This window comes from Rhagoletis zephyria, unplaced genomic scaffold, assembly GCF_001687245.7.
Source record: "Rhagoletis zephyria isolate East Lansing unplaced genomic scaffold, Rhagoletis_zephyria_1.1 Rzeph_scaffold_00189, whole genome shotgun sequence".
Classification (NCBI taxonomy): Eukaryota; Metazoa; Arthropoda; class Insecta; order Diptera; family Tephritidae; genus Rhagoletis; species Rhagoletis zephyria.
The window spans coordinates 178,847-203,070 of record NW_016157273.1 but is presented as its reverse complement, the minus strand read 5'-3'; the positions used below and the strand labels follow the sequence as shown (position 1 = coordinate 203,070).

The window sequence follows — 24,224 nt, the reverse complement described above, 5'->3', positions numbered from 1 at the left end:
ATCATGAAATGTCGACCAATTTAATTTTTATTTATTAATAAATCAATAAAGTTTAAATTGATTATACATATGTAAAAAATAGTATGTGCTAATTCATACTGGCGAACAATAACGTGTTAACGATCTTGCTTGCGCATGTGTTCGTAAATAAGAGAGCCGAGCGCTGTTACTAGGCTCAGTCGGTAGAAAACCGTCATATAAAAGGGTTGTTTTGTGCATGATTGTCCTTTTTTCCAAGCAAATTTCTAACGAAAAACTATCTGCGCAAGAACAACCCCTCCCTTTGAAAATTTGCGACCAACAGAACGCTGACAATGCAAAAGTGAATTACAAAACAGCTAATATGCGCGCAAGAAGTCGGTACTCACCACCAAAATCGCTAGAATCCTGCTAATCATTTAAATTCTGTAAACTCTTATGAAAAAAAGTTTCTTTTTTAATTTAGCAGTTAAACTTTATTTGATAAAGTAGAGGTCATATGTTTATAAAAAACCCTCAGTTTTTTAACAAAAACAAAATTGGAGCTTCGTTATATGGTCATTGGTCATAAGAATGTGGTCTTCATTTCCGTGACTGTTGAGCTCGTTGGAGTTTGTAAAATGTAGTCAATGCAAAACTTATTTGCACTTTTATGTCCATACCTGCAATTAAAAAAAAAAAATAAAGCATTTGCACAAGCGCTGTCAAATTAAATACACGCCTTTGATTTAATCAAAATGTATTTACCAAAGTGTGATTAAAGTGAAAATTCAATTGGTTCTATAAAATTTTAAAATCGTTATTAGTTCGTTACTATTTAATATCTTGGACCGATCACTAATGTAGTATAGATGCATATTAAATTTTACTGAAAAAAAATGTTTGGTGTTTTGATTTGTCCCAAGTTTTGGTGCTTTTAGGAAAGTTGGCAGCCATGGGGTCTCACATTCATGAGTACTCACTTATACTTGTTCTCTCATTCCGATCACACATACAGATGCAATTCGCGCAAAATTTTCTGTTCCCAGCCCCCCCCCCCCAGGCATAATTACCTCACCTCATCTACCCAACGGTTTGCACATTTGCCCGCGGTGTGCACGTTTGGGCATTTTGCCCGTATGTGCATATTATGCCCATTGCTACATTAGGCGATTGAGTTACATACACTGCCGGAACAAAGTATTGGTACAACAAATTTTTCATAATATATGCAACAATTTTTATTCCAATATTTTTCTGCAAATTTTGTATAAAAATATGGTTCATTCCACAACAAAAACATAAAAATATAACTTTTAAACTTTGTGCAAAGCTCGCGAAAATTCAGAAAATTTTAATGCAAATTTTAAACTTTTTAATCACATTTTTTAGAATTTTTTGAGTATGCAGTTTTGCAGCCCATTAAATTCTAGTATACTATACTATATCTCCCTTCTTACTCATGTAAATTCGGTCAGTCTTAAAAATTTCACACTCCATTTTTGCGATACCGCCTCTTAAGAAGTTTCACTTCCAAAAAATATATGTCAAGGACTAATATATTAGTTTTAGATAAAAAAATTTTACACTTATATTTATAAGATATTGATAGTTAAAATATACATTAATGAAGATATTTCATTAAGATATCTCAATTTTTTCTCGAGTTATCGTATAAACGGACGGATGGGCAGATGGATGGACAGACAGACATGGCTTAATCGATTTATCTTTTCATTATGAGCATTTTGGTATATATGCGGCAACGCTGCCACTTGCTCATAAGTTCGAAAGTGTACGGTCGAATCTCCCATTTGATTTTAAGCCTCTCACAACTTATGAGCTGTCTACCAGAGTTACTGTTTAAGGCCAGAAATAATAGAACGGGCATATATTTCTGTTGCAAACGTGGGTTGCCTTGTGCTCTTTTTTTTTACAAAAAACTTTAGAAAACTGTAGTAAAAAGCGTAGAAAATTTCTTAAGAACTGCGTACTGCCTCAAGGAAATTTGGCACAAAAAAATTTCTTAGCCATTTCTTGCACGTCATTTTATATGAGTTTTTGCTTTTGTTGAGAGCTGAATACTGGCTTTAACGAGACTCGGTATTGAGATGACACTTCAAAGGGTTCACAAGCGCATTCAGACTTACCTTGTACTAATTTATTGGTAAGTATTAGTTATCTAACCTAAAAGTAGTTTTTCAGACTGTTACAAACAAACACTATGTGCGATAATACCCTTATGCACAAGTGCGCTCGGGTGTAAAAACAATGGATCTGGCAATTATTTCAATATAAGAAAATAAATTGTATGATTTTAATATGTCTGGCTGCAACTAACCCTAGGACTTTCCGGAACCTTATAAATAATAGCAAGCTCCTCATACTATTTAAATTGCTTACGATTATTAGGGTGCATTTTCAAAGTTAGCTTGGGGTTGGCAGCGCTTTTTTAAATGTTCTCCTGTTTACAATATTCGCTTGGAATGAACTTTCGCGTTCTTAATGGCATAAATACAATGGCCCGAAGTTATAGTCAAAATAAAGTTGACCCTTAAGTTAAAACAAGCTTTTTTGAGAAATACTCCATACTTTAGGATCGACTTTATTTTGGCTATAACTACGGGCAAACGTTTTCAAACATCGAGCATAAAGACAACTTCACTCCAAGCTGTAATTGTAATTCGAACAGAAGAACATTTCAAAGAAAGCATTCTCAGCTCAGGGCTAACATTGTAAACGCTCCTTTAAAAATAATCTTATTTGAATTTGAAAATGAATTTGTTTCAAAATAGTCTACCTGTTCAGAAATTTAAAATCGCTAACATAGAAAATCCCCAAAAGCTCCATTTGAAAAATCGTCTTACTGTTTTCTTGATCCACACAAGCCAAACGGTGAAACTTTTGCAGTTTGCTTGAATTTTGGTCACCAGGTCAGTGCTGCATACTGGATAATCACTGTTTCACAATTTTTAGGAAAATTAAATTTGTTTCGCTCCATGCATCATAATAAGGTCTAATGTATGTATATCCTTATGCATATGCACACATAGATATTATCTACGCTAAAGCATTTCATTCTAAAAATCTGGAAACTAAATGAACAAGTGATAGGCTCTTAATTAAGTACTTTACAACAGTTCAGTCTTTATTTAGGTGTATTTCTGTACATCAAGTAGAATAAAAGGTTATTATATTTATGTAAATTTAACGACATTTATAAAATAATGAACTGGGAATTTGTTGTGATTATTCCTTTAAAGAGTATCTACATACTACATAAAAATTCAATTGCTTTAATACTGTTGATTGAAAGCGCAAAAAAGCGCTTAATTAGGTGGGTTTCGCCTAATTATTAAAATGAGATATATTGATATACATACATATGTATGTATGTATAATAAACTTGCAAACAAAACATGAACAGGGCTGATTCAGAAGTGTAACAGGGCTCTTACACGATGTGTAATTGCATCTGTAAATGCTACTTTTTTGCATGTACTCGTATGGAAATGCATATCGTGTAAGAGTACTGTATGCAAACGAGTTACTACGGAGCCCAACTGATACATCCCAGTAGAAATTTTATGCATACGACATCGCTGTTGGTGGCATGAGCTTGCTGCTGTGTATACATGCCAGTATAAATGAACCTTCATTTCCATTTAACACGTGTGGTTTCTCAGAGCGTATGCATACTCTAACCATATACTTGTACTACTGCTGTATGCATATGGCTGTCTAATGTTTCAAACATACAAAACTGCATTAATGGAACAGTATTAAAGCATTCCTACAAGATACATATGTATCTCCATATGTTAATGTTACTTTTCTGATATATTTTAATATACGGGGATATACAAAAAAGCATCATTTACATATGCAAATGCATATCTTGTAAAAGCCCGCTAGAGCTGAAAATATTATCGCACAACACGTCCGTTCACTAAAATTTTTTACTAGACTGAAAATGTTACAAAAATTCCAGTTCAAATTTATCAAGAAGTGTTCTTAAAACAACAACAACATGCGTTCCCTTGCAATTCGCTAGAATTTGAATTTACATGACTACGCATGAATTGTTCACACTATTCACTCATACAGCATGCATACTTCATGAATGCATACAACCGATTTCTACTGGGATGTTATCCATGAATGGGATGTATGTTTATACATACATACATATACATATCATTTATACATATACATATATATATGTATATTAGCTTCACCACTAAAATACTGATGCAACAACTTAAGCATACTCACTTTCTTGACAGCTAAATATTATGTACTACTATTTCATATGACGGATAAACTTTATAGCAAAATTGCATAAAAATAAATAAATAAATAGCGTATAACAAGCGGCAAGGCGCCAGCATATCTTCGATCTCCAACTTTTAATTCAGCTTTGCTTAATATTCAAATTTCGCTTGATCGTTTTCCTGTTCAAAACCTTGTTACATATGATTTGATATTTTTACATATGTATCTATGTATTTATGTATATATTCCTTGATGATGATTTGTGGCAGACTCTGCAAGCATTTTATTTATTGTATAAATATGTATATTCCCATTAAAAACTTGTAGGCTTATTGAGCTTGTAGAAGTTATTGGGGTAATAGGAACATGCATATAACTAAGAATGCATCTAAAGGCATGTGTGTATTGTCTTTTTCGTTCGACATAATTTACACTTGACTTCACAGCACCAGTGAAACGTGCATGCACAGCGTTCAACGACGACGACTTCTTGCGTACGATAACCCCTACCGCAACACATCAAATCACACCCATCAACGCCGATAGATGTATCATTGCATTGACGTCCATGCGTTCCTTGGATGCCCAAGCGCAAATTTTTCTCGCAAAAACTCGGTGACTGTTCCAGGTAAACAATATCTTTAGGACCAGGTGGTTTGTGTTCAGGATTGTGTGGTTTCAACTGGAAATTGTATCTGTTGAAAAATAGTTTTAATATTTTAGTATGAGAATTCCTAACATGTATATAAAAAGCTAGTATAAGTAGATGAATATTTAAAAGTGCCAGCTTAAGACTAGACTACAGAGTTAAACACATACGGGCCGTAGTTATAGTCGAAAGTTAAAACCTCTTCTAGTTAAAATTAATCTTTAAGTTAAGAGCAGGCTTTAAGTTTTAGTCAGTTATAGACATGTTAGAGGCAGGTTTTTGCTAGATTGACATAAAACAGGGCCACTAATATAAAATGAAAAAAAGTAACCAATCGCCATTAGGAAAACTTTGTTATTTTAGCAAGTTCACCCTGTGTCAACTGACTTTTATAAATAATTTTGAAAATGGCGCAGCAAACTGTAAGTAAATAACAAATTTTTGTAAGATATATTTTATCAACGTAAATAATTTAATTTTTATAGGAAGTGAAAAGAATTCGTGAAGTTAACTGGACTGCTGCTGTAAAGATCTGCTTGCGGTCCTCCTCTTTCATTTGAAAAGGATCTTGACGTTCCTTGTATGTTTTCCTATTTCTGGTTGCGATAGTATCATCCAAAATCGCAAAATCTCGAGATATCCTTTGATTGGGAAGCATATTCTTCAAATTAAGACCACTTTTGTATTTTCTCCGCAAATTTTGACAGGAAAACGTCTACTTAGGGTACGCTTTTAAGATTTTAAAACCTCGTCAACCTCATTTTAAATTTAAAACGCCGTTTTAAAGTTAAAAGGTCTTTTAAGTTGACTATGACAGTGTTAAAAGGGTGTTTATCTTAATATACAGTTTTAAATGTTAAAACCTGCCTCTAACTTGTCTATAACTACGGGCCATAATCTTGAGTTAAAAACACATCTATACATATACAATTTTAACAGGCCGATATCTGTATATTACACAGGCCAACAAAAATGGGAAAACATTTTGTTTCCTAAAATGTTAAAGCTGTTTTTGATAGACTTTTTTGTGCTGATTACGAATCTGTAGGTATAAAGTTTCCATCAGCTTTAGATTTTGAGAAAAACCTGGTCAAAGTATCAAAAAATCGCGTTTTTTGCAACTATTCCTGGAAATACCAATCGTGTACCTTGACATGATGGTCACTTATAGGCATTTGTTGATTAGCAAAAACTGATTTTGGCGAAGTTTGAGTACCTACCTCAATTAAACAAAAGGTGATAGAATCTTCCACTTTGGCTTAAATTAAGGCTTGAACTTTCAACTACAATCTCTGAAAGTACCTTGACCCTAAGGTCACTTATAGTCATTTATTCCAATAGCACAATACTCCAGTATTTTATTATTATTCAATAAATGACTATAAGTGACCATCAAGTCAAGGTGAACGAGAGTTCTAGCTTTAATATAGTTTTTTTGCTAGAGCTTCTCAAATATTGCAAAAAACGCGATCTTTTGGTACTTTGACCACGTTTTTCTCAAAATCTAAAGTTGATGGAAACAGATTCGCAATCAGCACAAAAAGGTCTATCGAAAACTGCTTTTACATTTCAGGAAACAAAATCAGTGTTGCCCTGTGTTATAGATATTAAAGAAAGATTAATGTGGGGCGTCTTTATTAGAGCAACAGAATCCAAGTCAACAAATTTTTGAATTTTTGTCTGCTTGTCTGTATGTTTGCACACGCATCACTTGAAAGCGAATGCATGGAATTGAACGCAGTTTTCACCGATGTATTGCTAGAGGTCTAACTTACAGAAAAAAATGGAGAGTTGCCACCGGTTTGAAAATTACAGTTTAAGTAAATTGATATGAAAAAGTAAATATTGCAATATGGCCGTCAAAAGAAACAGGTTTAAGAAGGCTTGCAGCCGAAGATATTTTTTGAGGGTTGCCACCTGTTTGAAAATTTTAATTTCATTTTATCTATAAAATAAATTGAATATTGCAATATGGGAATCAAATTGAAAAGGTTGTGGGAAGTTTACTGCCGAAAATATTTTTGAGGGTTGCCACCTGTTTGAAGATTTTTATTGAATTAAATTGATAAAATAAATGAAATCTACACTTATAATAAAATTGTAACAGGCTGATGTCTTTACATTATAAATATTAAAGACAAATTAATATGGGGTTTTATAAGAGGTACAGCAGCCAAATATACAATTTTTAGAATTTTTGTCTGTCTGTCTGTATATCTACATACCTTTATACGCGCATCACTTGGAAATTAATTTGTGGAATCGATTTCAGTTTTTCCTAATGTATCGCTATAGGTCTAACTTACAATATAGAAGAAAAAATTAGAGAGTTGCCACCTGTTTGAAAATTTCAGTCTAAGTTAATTGATTTGATGAAATAAATATTGCAATATGGCTGTCAAAAGAAAGAGGCTTACAAAGGCTTACAGCTCAAAATATTTTTGTGGAAGGCTGCCACCTGCTTGAAAACTTTTATTTAATTTAATTGATAACACAAACTAAATATTTCAATATTGGCGTCAAACGAAAGAGGGTTTACAGCCAAAAATATTTTATGGGAGGTTGCCACATGTTCGAAAAATTGTATTCATTTTAATTGGTAAAATAAATGAAATATTACAACACGGATATTAAACTAAAGCTTACTTTCGAAAATATTTTTGAAGCGGGTTGCCACCTATTTGAAAAATTTAATTTAGTTAAATTGATAACATAAACTAAATGTTGCCATATGAGTATCAAACGAAAGCATTTGAGAATAATAAAATTGTAACAGGCCGATATCTGTACATAATAGATATTAAAGAAAAGTTAATAGGGGTTTAGTTAGATCAACAGAAGCCAAATGAACAATTTTTTAATTTTGGTCTGCCTGTCTGTATGTTTGTAAGCGCATCACGCAAAAACTAATGTATGGAATTGAATGCAGTTTTCACCGATGTACGCATTGGAAAAGGGGCGTGGCGCCTCCCATACAAACGGAACTTCTCATATAGCTTATATCTGGGACCGCTTATGCTAACATCCTGAAATTCGGCACTGCTACATACATACATATGTTATCAATACCGTACTTATGGCGAAAAGAGGCAGTTATTGGAAAGGCTGCATATATACATTTACATAAACGGGAAAGTATCATTCGATTAGGAACCACTTTCCCCTAGATTTCTAAATCGCAATCGTAACTATGTATTAATTTTTATTAATGGTAAAGTTTTGAAGATTTTTTTTTTAATTTTGCTTAAAGTTGAAGGCTTTGATTTTTATGAGTTCCGTTATAGACTGCCCTATCTACATACCTACATCTATATATATAAAATAATAGCCGTTTTCGTTGTTCGGAGTTAACTCAAAAACTACTGCATAGATTTCAGTCAAATTTTCAGAGGTTTTACCTTGCATACATGGTCATAGGCTACCAGAAACCTCGGTAGGTGGAGCTGGGATCGAGTTATTTATAAAAATCGTATATATGAACCGATTTCTTTTAAATTCAAAATGTAAGCTACTATCATGATGGCAAACACATTTACCAAAAATAGACCCGCTAGGTAGCGCGGGAGTCGAGCTATTTATAAAAGTCGTATTTATGAACCGATTTATTTCAAATTCAAAAGGTATAGTTTCAGCATACCAAAAATGGAGCCGCTAGGTGGCGCGGGGGGCGAGTTATTTATAAAAGTTGTATTTATGAAACGATTTCTTAAGCATGATGAAAAAAGCACTTGAGAAAAACGGACCCGCTAGGTGGTGCTGGAGTCGAGTTATTTATAAAAGCCGTACTTATGAACACATTTTGTTAATACACATTCGAAACGTTTATTACTTTCATGATGATTTTTTTTTCATTCGAAACATATTCAGCCTTGTCATGAGTTTCATCTTCCATGAACCGGTTCACTATTCGCTTTTGGTTTCCATGTACTTACTATGGGGGGAATCAAAATTTTCGCCCGAATTTTTTTTCATTACATACATAAAATGATAGCCATTTCTTTTTTTCGGACTAAACTCAAAAACCACTCAATAGAGCCCAGCCAAATTGTCGGAGGTCCTATTTTAGGCTACTAGAAAACACGCTGGTGGCGCTGGAGTAGAGCTACTTATAAAAGTCTTATTTATTAACAGATTTCGTTCAAATTCGCAGCGTGACTACCTGTATGATGAAAAATTCCTTTGCTAAAAATGGACCGCTGGAGTTTAGGTATTAAGAAAATCCGTATTTTTTATAAAATCTGATTGGAATTCATAATTCGTATTCATTTCATGACAAGCAACGGTTTTGCAGAAAAGGGACCCAATGGATGACGCCGCACCCGAAATATATAGAAACCCCCACGGGGTTTGTTCTGCTTTGGCCCTGTGTTAATCTTAGACAAATTTACTTTTCAGATGGCTAATTCAAGGATGCGTTTAAGTATGCATATAAAGACCGTAAGACTGTATAAGCGTGATCTTGCATCTACCTCCGATTGACGTACTCGAGGCGGCCGTTATTACAGCAGTAAGACTCAAAGAAACCAATTCATAAATATTAAGACGAATTGTAAAAGTGGCGAATTGACAACGAAGGATTCGACCACATCTGTCCAAGAAGGAACACAATAGGTATATCAATGGCTTCATTTGAACGATATTAGTGAGATCACACGACTCATTTAGCCAATGTACGCGAAAACTTTTCATCCTGTCGGGCAGCGAGAATTCTTGGCCCTCCTATAATTATAATTGAAAACGCTCATCTGTGCTCTTGAGTTTCCGTATAAGGACTTTTATTAGCTTACATGGTATACCGGACCAATGCTGAAGTTACAGGATCATAGAAGAATATTACGCACGCTTGGCAGAGATCTCACAGGAGGAAATAGGACTATAGGTAAAACGCATTACATCGAAAGAGATTAGTATTCCATATGTAATCACAGCGCTACTATTCTTGGCATATGTGTGAGGAGGATTCCGTTTTTTAGTCGTTTAAATTTAAACTAAAAATGAATACTTTACAGACTGCTTTTACTTTTAAACGCTATTTTTGAATTTACCAACGCAAAAGATCTTATTAGGCGCCGCGAAGCAAGCGGGCATTTGCTAGTATGTNTCCTCCTCACACAATTGCCAAGAATACTAGCACTGTGATTCCATATGGAATACTAATACCTTTCGAGGTAATGCGTTTTACCTATGGTCTTATTTCCACCTGTGAGATCTCTGCCAAGCGTGCGTAATATTGTTCTATGATCCTGCGACTTCAGCGTTGGTCCGGTATTTCATGTAAGCCAATAAAAGNCATATCATTAGAAAGGTATTTTGATGCCGATGTGTAGGCAATTTTTAAAATTTCAAATTAGTTTAAAATAGAGCGAAAAAATCAATTCAAAAGTCACACCAATACCAATGCCATACATGTACATGGTTGGGGCGGAAATGCCTCCTAAATGTATGCTTTAATATTGATAGTGAATTAAAGAAACGTGCTAAGCAGCAGTTTAGGAATAAGATGTATGTATGTATGTACATGAATAGATTAGCCTCAAACAAGGATGANTTAATACCTAAACTCCAGCGGTCCATTTTTAGCAAAGGAATTTTTCATCATACAGGTAGTCACGCTGCGAATTTGAACGAAATCTGTTAATAAATAAGACTTTTATAAGTAACTCTACTCCAGCGCCACCACCGTGTTTTTTAGTACCCTATAATAGGACCTCCGACAATTTGACTGAGCTCTATTGAGTGGTTTTTGAGTTTAGTCCGAAAAAAGGAAATGGCTCTCATTTTATGTATGTAATCTTCCTTATCCTTAGTTTCGCCCGAAAAATAATTCATGCGAAATTTTGATTCCCCCCATAGTAAGTACATGGAAACCAAAAGCGAAAAGTGAACCGGNGACTTCAGCGTTGGTCCGGTATTTCATGTAAGCCAATAAAAGTCCTTATACGGAAACTCAAGAGCACAGATCAGAGTTTTCAATTATAGGAGGGCCAAGAATCCTCGCTGCCCCACAGGATGAAAAGTTTTCGCGTACATTGGCTAAATGAGTCGTGTGATCTCATGAATATCGTTCAAATGAAGCTATTGATATACCTATCGTGTTCCTTCCTGGACAGATGTGGTCGAATATTTCCTTGTCAATTCGCCACTTTTACAATTCGTCTTAATATTTGTGAATTGGTTTCTTTGAGTCTTACTGCTGTAATAACGGCCGCCTCGAGCAACTTCGTCAATCGGAGGTAGATGCAAGATCACGCTTACACAGCCTTACGGTCTTTATATGCATACTTAAACGCATCCTTGAATTAGCCATCTGAAAAGTAAATTCGTCTAAGATAAACACAGGGCCAAAGCAGAACAAACCACGTGGGGGTTTCTATATATTTCGGGTGCGGCGTCATCCATTGGGTCCCTTTTCTGTAAAACCTTTGCTTGTCATGAATTGAATACGAATTATGAATTCCAATCAGATTTTATAAAAAATACGGATTTTCTTAATACCTAAACTCCAGCGGTCCATTTTTAGCAAAGGAATTTTTCATCATACAGGTAGTCACGCTGCGAATTTGAACGAAATCTGTTAATAAATAAGACTTTTATAAGTAACTCTACTCCAGCGCCACCACCGTGTTTTTTAGTACCCTATAATAGGACCTCCGACAATTTGACTGAGCTCTATTGAGTGGTTTTTGAGTTTAGTCCGAAAAAAGGAAATGGCTCTCATTTTATGTATGTAATCTTCCTTATCCTTAGTTTCGCCCGAAAAATAATTCATGCGAAATTTTGATTCCCCCCATAGTAAGTACATGGAAACCAAAAGCGAAAAGTGAACCGGTTCAGGGAAGATGAAACTCATGATAAGGCTGAATATGTTCGAATGAAAAAAAAAATCATCATGTAAGTAATAAACGTTTCGAATGTGTATTAACAAAATAGATTCATAAATACAACTGTTATAAATAACTCTCCACCTAGCGTCTCCGCTTTTGATATGCTGAAACTATACCTTTTGAATTTGAAATAAATCGGTTCATAAATACGTCTTTTATAAATAACTCGACTCCCGCGCTACCTAGCGAGTCTATTTTTGGTAAATGTGTTTGCCATCATGATAGTAGCTCACATTTTGAATTTAAAATAAATCGGTTCATAAATACGATTTTTATAAATAACTCGACTCCAGCGCCAACTACCGAGTATTCTGGTAGCTTATAATAGGACCGTATATGCAAGTAAAACCTCTGAAAATTTGACTGAAATCTATGCAGTAGTTTTCGAGTTAACTCCGAACAACGAAAACGGCTATTATTTTATATATATAGATTTGTTGGCGATATTTCAACCAGGGTGGGCAAAAGCTCGGAGTTCGAGCGAGCGAGCGAGCAAACTCCTACTCAATCCTCGCAGACAACGAAGCGCTCGCAGCTCGTACTCGTAGAAGCAATGAGGCGAGGCACGAGAAGTTTGGCTCGCTCGCCAAACGAGCGAGCGCTGCTTTTTTGCTCGCGCTCCTATTAAACGCGCGAGGCTGTTGTGTGTTGCCTCGCTCGCAGTGCGAGGCGAGTAGCTGTCTGNCGATATTTCAACCAGGGTGGGCAAAAGCTCGGAGTTCGAGCGAGCGAGCGAGCAAACTCCTACTCAATCCTCGCAGACAACGAAGCGCTCGCAGCTCGTACTCGTAGAAGCAATGAGGCGAGGCACGAGAAGTTTGGCTCGCTCGCCAAACGAGCGAGCGCTGCTTTTTTGCTCGCGCTCCTATTAAACGCGCGAGGCTGTTGTGTGTTGCCTCGCTCGCAGTGCGAGGCGAGTAGCTGTCTGCATACTCACTCTGCTAGGAAAGACGAGTGAGCGACGAGCGAGCGCTCCGAGTGTACTATACAACACATGCATTTTTGTGCATAAAAATGTGGGAATGTATGTCAATAGATTATACACGAAAGTATGTTAATAATTGTATGTACATATGCATATATATATATGTAAAGTATTATATTAGGGCAGCATTTAAAACAACAAATAAAATTGATTACATATATAAGCATAGTTTATGGAATGAATTATTTTTTAGAGTTATATTCATACATGTGTACACACATAACTTGCATATTTATACATATATGTTTGTATGTACGTATTTATGTATACATATATGCATTTATGTATGTATGTACATATGCATGTATTTTGTCTTTACAGAGAAAAGTAAGTAACGAAGAAATTATAATCGTTTGTGCCGCAGAAACAAAAAACAAGTAAGCACTTGTTAACACCCACAAAATAGTTTGCTACTTGTAGCAGTTATGCTGTATACCTGAATGAAATATAGTCCTTGGTGAAAAAATTTATTTGTGGCCTGTTGTTCAAGGACATATGTACATACATATGTATGCATGCATATGGGTGTTTCCAGCGGAAGGTCCACCACGACAAAAAAAATATAAGTTTTATATCTAACGTATTTACGGGCCGATTTGTCTGCTTTTTAAAATATATACTGGCTATGTAAGTAGAATCATGTTTGCATAAAATGGTCTTCCTAGTTGGTGCCAAGGTCGAGATATTTCGAAAAACCGTATTTATGGTCCGATTTGGTTCGAATTTGGCGTATGTGGTTGAAACATAATAAATCATAGATTTCTAATAAATTGACCCTGAATTGGCGCTGAAGTCAAAATATAAAGTATATTCTACATAAAATACATGTTTTATTTGCGTTGAAAATTCATTTAAAAGCAATATTAACAAAAATATAACGATGGAAATTTATGTCACGTGACGCCACGTCACGTCACGTTTGACACTTTGGGTTGTAAAAGAGAATTGAAACAATTTGCATTAATTCAAAAAACTCTAAAAACAACTAGAATTGCTCTAAATCATATTAAAATAAGTTTCATGAAAATAGCCATCCACAATTCGCAGAGTTTTGCGATTTTGTAAGAAAAGAAAAAATCAACTTCCATTTTTTGTCACGTAACGACACTCTCTTTAAATGCTTATATTTCAGGACCAAGCAGTTCGATTGATTTCATTTTTCGGTTAAATATAGAGCTAATTATGTGCTATACAAAAAGTTAAAGAAAACAAATGGTATTCCTTTTTTGTATCACATTGAAATCGTACGACTGCCCCGTGCGCCACCATGGGAATGCCCATATATGGATATGTAGACATGGGAAAATTTGCGTAAACAAGGAATAGAGACCGGTTCGCATACAACTTTGGCGTTGCGTTGGCGTCGAATTTCAAAGCAGCCGTCCACATATCCAAAATTTGGCAATGCTAAGGCCAACACAAAGCAGAAAGATCGCTGCGTCGGTCGCCAGCTGTTGCAAATAAATAAAATTAAATGAAATGTTTTTTCCTTTTAATCAAATGAAGGCAAGAAATATAATTTTTCATGCAATTATTGATATGAAATATTATTTCAGTGGCCAAAGTAGTCTCTGCCAAGCTTCATTGTAGAACGCATACTTTTAACTTGCGTTCTGTCAAACCAACGCCAACTAGAAAGTCAACGCGGAAGTTCTATGTGGACCAGCCTTAATTATCAAATAGTAGTTTGTATTATCCTACATACATACATATGTATGGGGGATAAACCAGGAATATTCATTTGAAAATGCTGATGTCCTACTCATTTATGAAATGAAAGACAAAATAATGATTTTTATAAATATTATATTCTCATTTATACATATCTGTGTTCGTATGGAAAAGTAGCTTATGTCGAAAGGTTGGCTTTAGTATAATGCGGCAATCCCTTTATTTTTTAAACGGCAAGGAATTTTTTGATGAGACTTAATAAGAATATTGACTTGCTAGTATCGGAACTATTTCTTCCACGTTTATTTGCTAAAAGTTGTTCAACGGCTTACCGCCAGTGAGTCATTCGCAATCGTATGCTGCGAATGCCGATTTATACTAAAGCCAGCCTTTCGACATAAGCTACTTTTCAATATGAACACAGATATGTAACATAGTTACTTAGTCAAATTACTTAGTAATTACTTGTATGTAAGAATAGTAGAAAAAAGTAATAAAAGCTCTCAAAAAAGCAAAATCGCTACAGCGAAAAAAGTGTTTGAAAAACCGCATAAATTCAAATCCGCATAAAAAGAGACATAAGTGTATAAGTTGAAATTTTATAAGAAATTATTGAACATTAAAAACATTATACCTACATAGATATGTATGCACATATGTACCTACCTAGTAGATACAACTGGTCAAAATAGCACGAATCTATTCTTCTGTGCATGAGAATATATACATAAATATATATAAACATATGTGTATATACATATCTGCATGCGTGCATACAATCCTTTACTCGAAATTCTTAGTTGCTGCAATTTTTATCCCATACATTTTTACCGACCAAACAACACGTTTGCCTGTCTAATCTGCTTGCCTCATTTGCCTCGCTCGTTTACTCGCCTCATCTGCCTCGCTCGTTTACTCGCCTTGCTCGTCTGCTGCTGCAAATTAGTGCCTCGCTCGCAACGACGCCCTCGCGAGGGCAGAGCTAATGAGGCCCTCGTTTGCTTGCCGCTCTACTCTTGCGCTGCCCTCGTTTGCTTACTCGCTCGCTGGCTGCTCAGCGCGTGCGCTCGTACTTAACGAGTGCTCGTTTGCAAACAGCCTCGCGTGTTGCTCGTGAGTTGCGCTAGCTCAGAGCAGACTAACGAGCGAGTGAGGGGCTAAAATAAGGAAAATCGGAACCCTGATTTCAACCTAAATAAAAACACCTGCTGTACCAAAAAATTATTATTGCATTTCATTCCATAACACCCAAGCTATACAATCTACCATATTCTGATATCACGGCTATATTAAAATTAGAGCAGAAATAAAATATAACATTTTTACATAAAGTATTTTTCATATTTGTATAAAGACGTGGGCTGAAACCAGCGAGTAAAAACTAGTTCTTTTTAAAAAAATGGACCTGCTGGGTAGCGCTGGAGTCAAGGTATTTGGAAAATTTTTTTTGTTATACAATCTGGTTGAAATACATAATACGTATTCATTTTATGAAAAGCAATGGTTTTGCAGAAAATGGACCCAATGTATGGCGCTGCAGCCGAAATGTATAGAAAACCAGCGTGTTTAGTCTGCTTTGGCCATATGTTTAAGTTATACGAATTTAGTATTCAGATGGCTAAATGAAGGATGACACTAAGTATGCATAGAGAGACCACAAAATTGTATAAGCGGCGGTCTGATGCCCTCATGCACCCTAAATGCGATCTTGCATCTACCTGCAAACCAGTTCATAAATATTAACACGAATTGTAAAGGTGGCGAATTAACAAGGAAAGATTACGTTAGGTATATCAACTGCTTCATTTGAACGATGTTCAAGAGATCACACGATTCATATAGGCAATCCTGTGGGACAGCTAGGATTCTTGGCCCGCCTGCTATCTGTGCTCCTGAGTTTCCTTATAAAGACTTTTGTTGGCTTACGCATCGGACCAATGTTGTAGTTGCAAGACCATTGAAAAAGATTACGCATGCTTGGCAGAGATCTCACAGGTGGAAATAAGACCATCGGTAAAGCTCATGACGTATTCCATATGGTATCACAGCGTTACTACTCTTGGCCTATGTGTGAGGAGGATACTGCGCTTTAGTGGTTTTGACTTTACGGACTGTTTTTGCTTCAATACGCTATTTTGCATTGGCCAACTCAATCGTTCTTATTAGGCGCCATGAAGCAAGCGGACATTGGCTAGTACAAAATAAAAACTTATTTATATGAGGAGTCACCAAGTTCAACCCAAACGTCTTGGCACTTCAAAATTTCTTGTGAATTTCTTTTCTATTTTGTTTCTTTAGTTATTTAACCGTTCTTCATACACCTTACTGTCTGTGAGACCGTGTGATCTTAAATATTTTTGTATCGACTCATTTGACTCATTTTCGAAAAAATGACACTGAAGATGGCACAACACCGAAACCGGTTTGTCTCCAAACCAAATTTGACAAGGGATGACGGAAGTTCGTTCCAAAATAAATCATACACCCACTCTGTCGGAAACAACAACAACCATTAAGGAAATAAATATTTTTATTAGGGTAAATTAGTGGTGACATACCATAACGCCATAGCCATAACCATTGCCATAACCGTAACCACACTAACTATCATCGATTATAGCTTTCATAACCATAAACAGCTGATTTCTCGTAGTCGACAATGTCGGTGTTGCCAGACGCGGAACATGTGTAATACCATAGTATATTTGGGCAAAACTTCTTTTACTATCACTAAATTCCTAAAACTCAACAGCTGATAATAAGAAATATGTACATTAATTTAAAGGTGATGACTTGTACTTTCTTAGTTATTATGTATGTACATCAACTGAAAGATAAATTAATTGTGTTTAATCACTAATCACTAATTTTTGGATCGGTTATGTAGTTCATAAGATATTAACGTTAAAAAAATCAAAAATTTAATTTAAACTTTTACATCTTTTTAAAATTTTTGCGCCAAATAATTTTGGTACAGTTGAAATCCGCGTGAGAAGTTCTATCCAAGTACATTTTGGTTTGGTTCATTTCTACACTTATGCCAAAACGTTGGCTGCGAACAATTTTTTTTTTTAACGTCTGGTAACACGTTGTTACTCGCACTTCAGATATCAGCTGATTATGGTTATGGCGGAAAACCAAAATTCAATTGATCTCTATGGCTATGGTTATGGTGTGGCACTACTAATCGAATACAGTGTTCGCGCCATAAGGTTGGTTGGAACAGCTGTTTTATATGGTTATGGTTATGTCACCACTAATTTAACCTATTGCTCGAAATTAAATAACGGGAAATCTTAATGATTTGTTATTACGCTAAATTTAGTGTGACAAGTACGACCTGGGTAAGTGGACATTCAGCGCTGTACGCTTTAAATGGTCTGTGAGACCGGGGTGTGTGTTTGTGCAATTATTTCAGTAGGTAAGCAAGTAGTAGAAAAATTCAGTGAAGCTGATTAAAACAGTGAACATAACAGTTATTGATGAAAACTGTCATGGGAAAATTCACTAAGAAGGAAATGTTCTACAACTAAAAGTAAATAAAATAATAATTATTTTTGATTTTTATATTATGTATATGTCTCAGATAACAGTTATTGAATACTTTTATTTGTAAAAGTCATCAATAAAAATCAGTCAGTGGCTTTTACTTTTAAAAGTCATCAATATAAATCAGTCACCGACTTTTATTTTTTAAATCATTCGTTTAAAAGTCCTTAACATTTTTCGCAGTTAAGAAGGTGTTGGGAAACAAAAGCTTACTACGACTTATACAAATGACTTTTATAAGTATGATTTATAAAACAAAGGTCAGTGACTAGTTTTTATTTATGACTTTTATAAATAAAAGTCTTCGATTACAGTTATCTGAGATATATAATTTAGAAACCAAAAATAACTGTTATTTGCACTTATTTGGAGAAAAATCGAAAACAATTATTATTTTGGATTTATAGAATAAAATTCAGAGATAACGGCTATTTAAGGAGTCATTAAATAAAAGACAAAAAATAATTGTTAAAAAACGATTTTTTTAAATTAAAGTCGTAACTGTTACGGTCCCTGTCTTTTTCATTGTCTTAGTATTTTTTCGGAGCTTTTCTAAGAGCCCAATTTTAAGTATGTATATCATTTTAAAGGGCTAACATAAGAATTACTATTTGGTTTGAAATAAATTCATATTTTTCCTGTTTTTAATAAAATAAGTTGAATATTTTCTACTAACCTAATTGCATACAGATATTTTCAATAACTTCAAAACCGTAATATAGAGAATTGATAAAAAGGAACCCGGTCTAGCAGATCGGGGTGTGTATTTGTGTCACAAGAAATCACCAATTTGAAGTAAGGTTAAGACGTAAAAGAAAAGAATCGTTAGTTAGACAGCTTTTTAATAGTTTTTATATTATTTTTTGATGCAAACGATTTCTCTTAAAAAAATTTGCAATCGACTTTTCTGCTTAATAAAGCAACTCCTTATCGTTTGGATATACATGAGCAGTGGGATTTCGTCTCCCAATCACTTCGTACCACTGCGGAAGAGATTGTTGGTTATTACCAGTGTTATCAGTTTGTGGGATTTCGCCCTTTTTTCAGGATTTTATGACTAAAAAGGGCGAATGGGATTTTCTGTCGAAAACGGTAATTCTTTGTATACCATACCAAGCAATAAAATTTAGTAATTGATAAATAAGAAAAAGGTGCCACACTCCGTAGTAAATTAACGCCGTTCATATGAATCCTTTCAGCAGAACTTCATTCACTTGAAATTTTAAAAGCAAGTTTATGTGTTATACAAAAAGTAATGTGGATGGCCTGAGTTTCTAGATTCTGAACTTGTTTTAAGTGAATGTAAAAGAACTAACTACAAATCTTTAGAAAGCATAGCGGTATACACAGATGTTGACCATCATGAACTTTTTAATCGGCAGGCTGTAGGGCTGCGTTTAAAAATTTTCTAACACCCTACAATTCTCAACTTATTCTTAAAAAAACATTTTCGGATGAATTATTTTTTAACCAATTTTAAGTTTTTGTATGACTTTGGAAAGAAGAATATTTGTAGTATTTAAAGAAATAATAAGTTTCGAGAGCATATTGCAAATATCAATGGATCTCTGCAATTACGACACAACTTAAAATTTTTATATAATATAAATAATATGTTTTGGAACGTAATTATTCTGTATAATTTGCAGTCATTCTGTTGGAAAAATTTGTAAGCTTCCGCCTTTTTCTAAAGATTCGGTAAGTGCTGGACTGTATATATACGAAATACGTAACAACTCGTATATAGTTGAACGAAGAAAATTCCATTTGTATTGCTTAACAACAGCACGAAACGAAAAGTGTCGTTATTTCCAATAAAAAATTACTAAATATCTTACTTAAACTATGTAATGAACAACGGCGCAATAGGAAAAGTGTTGTTATTTCACATTGAAGCATCACTAACCTATCATGATAAATGTGAGACAAGTGCCACTGTTCAGTAGTAAGGGTTGGCCATTTCGGTTTTGTGACAAATGGCAAAACTGCGCCTCTGTCGGATTCGTAACAACTAGGCATATGATTTGCAACAGAAAAATATGATTAGCCCGCTATAAAATTAAAAAACATGAAATTTTGAGTTATGCCGTTATTGCAGAGGAACATCGATATGTGGAAAGTTTTTAGAATAAATTTGAAATCTACAAAATTGTTTATTATTGTTTCCATTTCTACCAAATTTTTTGTAAAAATTTCAAAAGAAAATATTCTCTCTTATACACTACTTTGAAAATAATGTTTTATTCAGAGTAAAACTATGTCTTCTGTTTCTTATTTGGCTCTGTAACCGCCTAAGTCATTTTGGCCGAGGTCAACAAAGCACGCCAGTGGTTTCTCTAATGTGCCGACTGCGGCCAATTGGAAATGCCTAGTGAAGCCAAGTCCGTCTCCCCACCTGGTATTTCCATCTCAGTGGGGGCCTCCCTCTTCCTCTGTTACCACCAGATAGTTCCGAGTTGAATGTTTCAGAGCTGGATCGTCGGTGTCCATTCGAACAACATGGCCAAGCCAGCGGAGCCGCTGTATTTTAATTCGCTGCACTATGACCATGTCGTTGTAAAGCTTATACAGCTCATCGTTCCATCGTCTGCGGTACTCGCCGTCGCCAATGCGTAAAGGCCCGTAAATCTTCCGCAAAATCTTTCTCTCGAATACTCCAAGAGCCGCCCCATCGGTTGTTGTCATTGTCCATGCTTCTGCGCCATATATCAGCACAGGTATGATGAATAGCTTATAGAGTGTGGTTTTCGTATGTCGGGAGAGAACTTTACTCCTGAATTGCCCACTCAGTCCAAAGGAGCACTTCTTGGCAAGAGGGATTCTGCGTTGGATTTCCACGCTGTCATTGTTATCGTTGTTAATGCTGGTTCCCAAGTAAACGAAATTCTCTACTTTCTTGAAATTATAACTGTCAACAGTGATGTGGGTGCCAAGGCGCGAATGTGCTGACTATTTGTTTGATGACCGCAGATACTTCATCTTACTCGTTTACCACCAGACCCATTCCATTTGCTTCCTTATCCAACTTGGCAAAGGCAGAACATACTTCGTGGTTATGGTTACCGATGATGTCGATATTCCTGAGCGGTTCAGTTCTGCAGCTCCTGTTATCTTATACAACATCAGATTAAAGAAGTCACACGAGAGGGAGTCGCCCTGTCTGGAACATCGGTTTGGGGCGAACGGCTCGGAGAGATCTTTCCCAATTCTGACGGAGCTGGTGGTATTACTCAAGGTCATTTTACACAGCCATATCAGTTTAGTGGGGATGCCAATTTAGACATTGCGGCGTATAGGCAAGTTCTTTAAGTGCTGTCGGAAGCGGCTTTGAAGTCGACAAATAGGTGGTGAGTGTCGATGCTTTTCTCGCGGGTCTTTTCCAAGATTTGGTGTATTGTGAATACGTGGTCTATAGGGGATTTGCCAGGTGTAAAGACACACTGATAAGGGTTAATCAGTTCGTTGTCGGTGGCTTCAGTCTTTCGCACAATACACTCTATAAAACTTTATAACCTATGCTTAGAAGAATGTGTCCGCAGTAGTTGGTGCGAATGGTTGGGACCCATTTCTTGTGGATTGGGCAGAGCACACTTAAATTCCAGTCGTCGGGCATGCATTCATCTGACCATATTCTGCATAAGATTTGATGCATGCACCTTATCAACTCCTCGCCACAGGCTGTCACATGCAGCAGCTTTGTTGTTTTTCAGCCAAGTTATTGCTATTCGTACTAGGAATGTTTCGAATGTCATATTTTTCACATTCGCGAATGCGAATGCGAATTTTCGCTATGCGAATTGACGAATGCGAATGCGAACACGAATGTTAGGAATAACATTAAAACAGAAATAATCAACTCAGTCATCGTTTTTCTTACTTAAAAATTTTGTAAATTATTAGAACATTTAACGAGTGCTATGCACTGTTTTAATGTAGTAGTCAAAGTTCAAAAGGGGCTTATTATATTTCAAAAAAGTAATTTTGCTGCTTTTTCTCCCATGAGGCGATTTCTTTGAGTCTCGTATATAAGGCCGGCTGCAGTGAACAATTGCTCACTTGGAACGCTGGCGGGTAGAGCGCTCAAATATATGCGACAAGATCTGTCAATTTGTCGTATTTTAGTTTAGTTTCCACCAATCGAGAGGATTTTCACTCGTTTTTTTTAAGATAGGCCTTCAGCTTTATTTCACATGTTTTTAATGTCTCCAGATTCCACATCCGAGCCTTCGCTTTCGCTGGAGGAATCTAAAATAATTTTTAGGTTGCTTGTAAGATCTTTAGCAGCACTTGTTGAAGGCCCATCAATGTTGCTTGATATACTACTTAACCGTTTAGCGCCTGAAGCTAAAAGCCGGTTTTTGTCCGTACCCTAGTTAGAGAGACTTACCGCCCAATTCTGTGTTTTCTTGATAAATTGTTTGTAAGGGAATTTTATCAAGATTTTTGTCAAGTACAAGCTCCCATCGTATTCTGTGTCAACATTTATAAAATAAAAAACTCTACGATTTCCACATGAGGTGAACTGATTTCCACATGAGTGGAACTGATTTCATTTCCACATATGAAAAATATGAATTTAAAAGCAAAAAAGCTGGAAAGGTATTTGTATGCTCTTTCTAGTAAATATATCATTTTTTAAGAAAAACATACGTAATTTATTTACATATTTTGACAGATATTGCATTGCAAATTATGTCAAACTGCAAAGAACTTTAGTGTCGGCTTAATTTGGACTACAAATATACCCCATTAAAACCACTTTAACGAATTTTTCTGTAAACAAATCCGCTTACCTGAAGAAACCAAAAATCAGCTGTTTTTGTTCACACACCGTGAATAACACTATTGCGTCGATGCATAAGCTTGGTAGTACTGATAAATTTGGTTGCATGCGAGGCATAATCAGCCTTACGATTTGTAAAGTTGTGTTACTTTTAAGAAGTTGTGCGAAGTTATGCGAAGTATGCATAATCAGACCTTTAAGCAGAATGTGGTCTGATGAATACATGCCCCAAGACTGGAATCTCAGTGTGCTTTGTCCAGTCCATCAGAATAGAGAGGCCGCCGTTTGTACCTGCTATTGCGGAATAATCCTTATTAATATTGCCTACAAGGTCCTGTCGACGATACAGCGTGAAATACTGAAGCCGTTCACGAACCAACTGATTGAACCTTATCAGTGCCACTTCAGACTTTGTAAGTCGACCATTGCCCAGATTTTCACAGCACGCCAAACCCTGGAGAGGACCAGGGCTGCCATCTTGTCTCAAGCCCTACCTTTTTGGCCCCATTTTACTTCTAATGGCACTTAATTTTTCAATGGCACTTAATTTTGTACTTCTTTTTCTCAACTAAATCCTAATATCTGTATTGTATTCAACTGGGTTCTCTTACTTTGGCATTGGACTTTTGTTTTAGGAATGTATTTCTAATTTTAATGCTAAATGGGAACAATTAATTTTTCTATTTGGCACATTTTGGCACTTTTTTAACGTCAATATGGCACTTCATAGCTAAGGATAGTTGGCAGCTCGAGAGGACACTAGATTAGCAAATCGACACACACCATCTTTTTGACGATTTGAAACCTTCTTTTGACAGAACGAAGAAAAGCTGCGTGTACGACACCTGTAGAACTAATACGGCTATGTAAAATGACGTGGAGCACAATCTTCAGCTCCGTCGAACGGAGATTATGCGCCATTTAAGACCAAAAGAGCTTTTAGACAAGAAAACTTACTCTCGTCCGACTTTTTCAATCTTTTACAAACTTTGCACGTGACAAAAAACTTCTATAGCCCTTTTCTTGAATTAAATCGCGTTTTTATGTTACAATTTTTGTTTAGTAAATGAGCATATGTACGTATACATACATATCTACGCATGCATCATTATCACATCGTACGCGCGAGTGACGAAAGCAGCCACAGTAGCATGCGGAAATGACTCGCTTATATACAGGGTGTCCCAGAAGTAACGTGCCAAACTTTAGAGGAAGGTAGGTGGGGGGGTGAGCTCCCTGATAAACAAAAAATTTTCAGGTAAAAGTGTCACCGTTTTTGAAATATTTACATTTTTCCGAATTTAAAAAAAATCGTGCCTTTTCATGTGTTTTCTTTAACTGCAACTACAAACCGGGCAATACTTAGTAAATTTTTTATGTAAAATACTTCCAGATAGTTGCCTCTCCATACTCAAATGCAATGTAGTTAAAATATATTAAGGAACCATCATAAAATTAGGACTATTTCTG

At 35.6% G+C, this 24,224-nt stretch overlaps 1 protein-coding gene across 2 annotated transcripts in view; it reads right to left on the bottom strand.

The window, feature by feature from the left end:
* Window positions 1-3,701: 3,701 nt before the first annotated feature.
* Window positions 3,702-24,224, bottom strand: part of wg (Wnt family member 1 wingless) — a 179,634-nt gene continuing 159,111 nt past the window's right edge. For both annotated transcript variants that reach the window (XM_017609105.1, XM_017609104.1), the window contains exon 5: window positions 3,702-4,928. In XM_017609105.1, coding sequence (XP_017464594.1) covers window positions 4,622-4,928 — 307 coding nt within the window. In that variant the 3' untranslated portion in view covers window positions 3,702-4,621. The remainder of the gene's footprint in view (window positions 4,929-24,224) is intronic.